The following is a 5,472-nucleotide window of genomic DNA, read 5'->3' as shown; positions in this document are numbered from 1 at the left end:
ATCATTAATTTTCATAATACATTTTATATACAATTGTATAATATTTACATATAGGTGTATATGTAAACATGATTTATTATGTTTATTTCTTATATGTATATATTATATGTAAATAATTTCATATAATTAATATTTATAGTACAAAATAAATGAATGTGATTCAAATGTAGAATTTTTTTTTTTACAGGAGTGTCTAATATGACAAAATCCATTCTAATACAACTCCTATTCAGTGTTCATGTTGGTAAATTTGTAGAATAGATTGTTGTTATTATAACAACAATACACAGCTATTTTGCCATCAGAAACAATAATTACTCATTTTAACCCTATTTCTTACTCCCACACAGGGATTATCCCTTTATCTGATGAATGCAAAAGCCAAGAGTGTCAGGTTGCGGCCTGTTTTGCCAGGACTTGCTTTTAGAGCAGAAGCCTGATATCCTGTCAGGAAGTGCCGCAGGGGGGGACATTTTGCTTTAACCTGCCCGTACCTGGAAATACCAGCCTGTCCGCATGGAAAGTTGTTTTGTTCACTTAACACTGAGTAACTCTTTATTTGCAGGAACTTGTATTCTCATTCTACATCAGAGTTTAATCTAGTCTTTGAATCAGTGGTTAGCAGTAACTCTATCAACTGAATACTAGGTTAAATATTATTGTGAATGATTAAAGAAACATAGTAAATCTATGATTCGGCTTTGGATAAAACCAATAAATGGCACTTATTATTCTTATTTTCAAATGAAACAAAGAAAACAGAGAGACATTGATAGATTTGAATAGACAAAATAGCAATTTATTAATAACTTATCATTTCTTTACATTCGTAACATTGGGGAGAGTGGTTTTGTAAAACAGCCCCTCCCCCCAATCAGGCCTTCGCTTTGAGGGGCAACAAAACCCTCCTGAAAACCATCACTTTTCTCACAAAAAATTGCATGTCACAGAACTTCCCTGAACAGGAGACACAAAACGTTCTCCCAGCTTTGTCAACACAGACCTCAAATTGCACACAAAAAAATCAGCGTTACTTGCTTCAACTCTCCGACGTCCCCAGAAAATGTATAAAAAACGAGTAGTATAAAGGCGTATGGGTCCTAAGTGGGCATGCATCTGAAACCCCGCCGAATAGCATTCGAGGAATGCCTCGTACACATACAAGTTCGGACGACCCTTCTGAACGTGCAAGCTCTTATGGTCAAGTCCACTAAAAAAGTTCTGATGAAAAGAAGAAGCTTATGGGAACTGCTCTGAAAGGTTACTGCACAATAACACGCTTATGTACAGAACTAAGGCAAGAAAATGACAACTTTGATTGGTGATGTGGTTAAAAGGCTGAGAAAGGCGGAATCGATCCGTAAAGCAAAAGTGGAAATATATTATACATATACACATTGCAAAAACCTGTTCAAATTTTTGGCATTTAACTCGTCGATAAAGATAATATTGATCGATATTCAGTTTGTTTACATAAAGAGGATGAAAAGAAGAAGAAAAATCTACAGCCGTTCCTTTAAAACAGGTATATTCTAACTACGGCAAGGCTTACCGACATCTTAATATACACATGTATAAATGGTTCAAAAATTTCTCCACGCAAATAAGTTGGAGTACAGTACACTCTGCCATCATTACCGAAGGGAAGTCTTGTCCCAAAAACAGGCAAGTCTTCATTGAAGACAAGAAGAGCTCACCTAGAAAATGTCAAGGTGCAAGTGCTAAACAAAACAAATGGAGTATTTGTTGTTGTTCAGTTCCAGTCAAGTCTCTTTGGCACACCAGCCCCAATATATCGGACTTTCTTTTCGTTTCCACAGTCTTTCCATGCTCGAATATGTATATATATGTAAATATATATATATATATGTGTATGTATGTATGTATGTATAAAACAAACTACTTTAAAGAGTCTTGAAGATATTGAGTCACATGATCTCTCTCCGTTAAACAGCAGCGTAGAAGCTCTGGGCAACCGCATGCCCCATCAGTGGCTACTCTGGTCGGCCATCGTCTCAAGCCAACATCAATAACGTCAGGAACCCCTTGACAGGCGTCGAAATAAAGAAACTCGCATTCGATTCAAGTCAGGGCAGGACCTCACGTGGACTCGAGAGGGTCCAACTGGAAAACGTTGTGATTGGTCGGCGTGGTGAAGTACAACGGTTGGGTCGGAGCCGCTACTCGGTTGTCGCAAGGGCTCTTGAGTCCCAACGTGCGCTCAAAGTCCAAAAGTTGGCCCATGAAGTTAAAATTGGGCGAGATGTTGGACTTCTTCATTTTGACTATGTCATACGCATCGTTCATGGACAGGTTGAGCTTCTGCATGAGGTACGCCACTGTTACGGTGACCGAACGGCTGATACCAGCCAGGCAGTGAACGAGAACGCCACACTTCTGTCCGCGGGCCTCATCTGTGGGGAGAAAAATACGAGACGGTTAGTTAACTGACTTATGAATATGCAATTGTACATAAGCTCGGTTGTCAGAATTCATTACAGTCCCAGCATTGACAAAAGGGGCCTCATTCAGCAGGATTTCTAGTGCATGACTGCAGGCTGAGAGAAAACAACTCGCCCATTTTCTCAGGGAACGTGACGTGGAAATGGGCTATTAAGGTTAATCAAATGATCCTTCCGCTTGCCAGGTTACTCGACAATGGTACCATTTGGGCGTGTAAATGTAGAAGTCATGGCAGTGCCCTGTCAAGTCTAACAGGATGTCAACACTGCCCTGTAAATGGTCCTCATTGTGTGGCGAAACATTGCTCTGTCCTAGATTACTTTCAATGCTGCTTGCTTCCTTCCTGTTGAGCTCAAATTACCGCCTCCCCCCTCTGTCTCCCGTTTCATCATAAGCCTTTGTGTCACAATTGCACAACCGCAGGATATGTTACTATGCAAACAATAAAAAACGGTGCCATCCTTTTGGTTTCAACACACTGAAAGACCCGGTAGGTTTAATCAAAACTGGGACTGAAAAGCAAATTATAGCAACAATAATTGTGTTTGCTTACCAATAAAGCTGATGGCTTCTGGGAAAAACTGTGAGAGATTTTGGCTCCAGTGATCCGAGATGGGAATCTGCTTGTACTTGAACTCCCCGGCATTCTCGAACATGTTAGGAAGATTAGGGGTCACGTTCAAGATGTACTTGATGCCAAACTCCTCCAGGATATCCAGGTTTGTGGAGTCTTTCGCGCAGCCCAGATACAGATGCGGGAGGATCTCCACGGGGAACGAGGGCTGGGGGTTGGAAAGAGGGCTGCCGTCCGAATCGGTGGCACTGCTTGGGTCTCGGTCGATGTCCGACTCGATGTCTGAGGAGTCAGAGCTTATCCGGAGCCCTCCGAGACCCAGGACCTGGGATGTCGGTGAACTGCTGCTAGAGGAACCGTCGAGGTTCGTCTCACACATTGTGGGAAATTCAGCCTGAAATTTGCTGAAGCCACCTGTGAAGTTCAAGTCAGAAATACATTTAAAATTCATGCCTTAAAGCTAACCATATATTTTTATGAGTACCCATTTTTTAAATGACAAATAATGACTAGCATATTTTTTGTTTCACAAAAATCCATTCATTAGATACTAGTACTCTTTGTTTACTAGTAACTACTTGATTATTTACATTCCAGTTCCAGTTCTAAATACATTCGATTATGTATTTAGTGTACACTAGTGTGAATTCCTATTGTTACTAGTCATGCTTTCAATATGACTAGTACTAATTTTAATTCTACTATAAAGAAGCCATTCAAAGGAAGTCAAAATGCAACTGTAACCAGTAAAATAAAAAACGTGACTAGTATACGGAGATATTTGCTTGTATATCATAACTAGTTTCTAATAAACAATCACTAGTAACGTACATTTCATTTGGAGCACATACTAGCTGGAAGTATAAACCACAAATTTGCAAATGTAAAAGATAAAATGTGTTACTATTAAAAATGAAATAGATAAAAATGTGTGTTAATGAATAATAAGTACAAGTGACTAAATAAATAGATACTGTATTATAAGTAAGTTATCTAATGAATGGTTACAAGTGAAATTGAAAAACATTTTTAGTTGCAGTAAACCCCAAAAATACAGCACGTAAATTCCCAAAACGCGGTGCAAGTGAACGTACCCTCAAGATAGAAAGCCTTGTAGCCCTCGTCCTTCATTCTCCTCAGCAGTAAACCCAACACAGAGCCGCCGTCGATGTTTTCATTCCACTCGCGGCTGTACTCGTCGTACAACACGATAGTGTCCGTCTTGCACCTCCGCGCGAACCTCTCCCTGTCTTCCCCGTTGGAAAGCAGAGACTTGATGGGCAGGTTGCCCTTCTTGAGTCGCCGGAGCATGAGGCTCGGGATGGCCACGTTAATGGCCGTTTCGACGTGCGACGATTCGTAGAGCACTTGCGCTCGGCAGTCCATAACGAGCAAACAGTCCCTGCGCGTCTCCAGCTGCTCCTTCAGCCACTCTACCGTCTTGCTTATGGCCATGACCGAATCGAGCTGCACGGGTTTGAACTTATCAAGCATTAGTGAAACGGTACGGTACCGTGAGACCTTAAACTGCGGAGAAGACGCGCTACAAGAGGCCGTGGACGTTTCAGGCCTGGAGCATTGAGATTCTCAAGTCCAAGTCTCTTGTGCGCCGTCGAGGTGATTAAAATCCACGGGTTTTGCTTCGAGAGTCAAGCGCAGACTCGCTCTACTTCCAGCCCATTCATGCAACTGTGTGCATTTATCAATGACTCACACTAGCCAGTGAGTGCGCGAGCCACTGACGTTGTCTTGTTATATAACCTCTCTTCTCTCGCCGTCGATTTTCACACGAATCGATCTAGATATCCAGTCGAATATCGATCGCAGACGCGTCGCGAAAGCAAAAAGCTTCGTAGCTTTATTTCCCTTCGAGATTTAACCCGGAGAAAGCAACGCTGCGTCCTCTATCGCTCTAGTCCTAGATGCGCTCTCTGTCACCGCGAGCTAGTGAATGGATACAAGCGCGAGGTGTTTCAATGGATACATTATGTCGACCAGCCAATCAGGAGGCGCCGATCAAGCGTCGCCTTGGAAACGGGGCCGGATGGAACAGACTGTGTTGATGAATTGTTAATAAGTTTGTCATTCACAAAAACGGAAAGGAATTTCCGCTCCGGATCAGCGGAGTGCAAACAAACAGTAGAGAAGCACTGCGCGGGAAGGAAGAAGGAGTGCGAGTGTGTTTGGTGAGGGGTCAATATACCTCATGCTCAGGTTACACACTTGAACTCCGTTTAGCCGCATTTCAGTTTCGTCCCGCTGCTGCTGCAGACGGTTGAACCCAGCTAACAAAAATAAGTTGCCTGTTAAGTGTTTTAAAAACCTTTTCTGGTTATTCGAACGTTAAGGGAGCATTCTATTTAATCATTTTGCAAGTATCATGGGAACGTTACTTTAGAATTTTCAAACATTCTGAAACAAATATACACGACTGA

The 5,472-nt window shown here is 41.9% G+C and overlaps 1 protein-coding gene across 1 annotated transcript; it reads right to left on the bottom strand.

Moving 5' to 3' along the window:
• Window positions 1-774: 774 nt before the first annotated feature.
• LOC306868571 (dual specificity protein phosphatase 6-like) lies at window positions 775-4,986 on the bottom strand. The gene is made up of 3 exons (XM_079414820.1): window positions 4,132-4,986; window positions 3,017-3,451; window positions 775-2,414 (listed from the first exon to the last, which is right to left on the bottom strand). Exons 1-3 carry the CDS (start codon window positions 4,529-4,531, stop codon window positions 2,101-2,103), a joined length of 1,149 nt encoding a protein of 382 aa, XP_079270946.1. The 5' UTR covers window positions 4,532-4,986; the 3' UTR covers window positions 775-2,100.
• Between the last annotated feature and the right edge of the window lie 486 nt (window positions 4,987-5,472).

Source organism: Barbus barbus (genome assembly GCF_936440315.1).
Source record: "Barbus barbus genome assembly, chromosome: 50".
Classification (NCBI taxonomy): Eukaryota; Metazoa; Chordata; class Actinopteri; order Cypriniformes; family Cyprinidae; genus Barbus; species Barbus barbus.
The sequence above is the reverse complement of the archived record's forward strand: the minus strand, read 5'-3'. Positions and strand labels throughout refer to the sequence as shown.

Bases quoted from the DNA above. Each gene is read 5' to 3' on its own strand.
- LOC306868571 (XM_079414820.1), bottom strand. From the start codon at position 4,531: ATGCTTGATAAGTTCAAACCCGTGCAGCTCGATTCGGTCATGGCCATA. The intron at 3,452-4,131 runs GTACGTTCACTT...TGAACTTCACAG, and splicing joins CAAGGCTTTCTATCTTGAGG to GTGGCTTCAGCAAATTTCAG. The intron at 2,415-3,016 runs GTAAGCAAACAC...TTCTCCCCACAG, and splicing joins AGAAGCCATCAGCTTTATTG to ATGAGGCCCGCGGACAGAAG.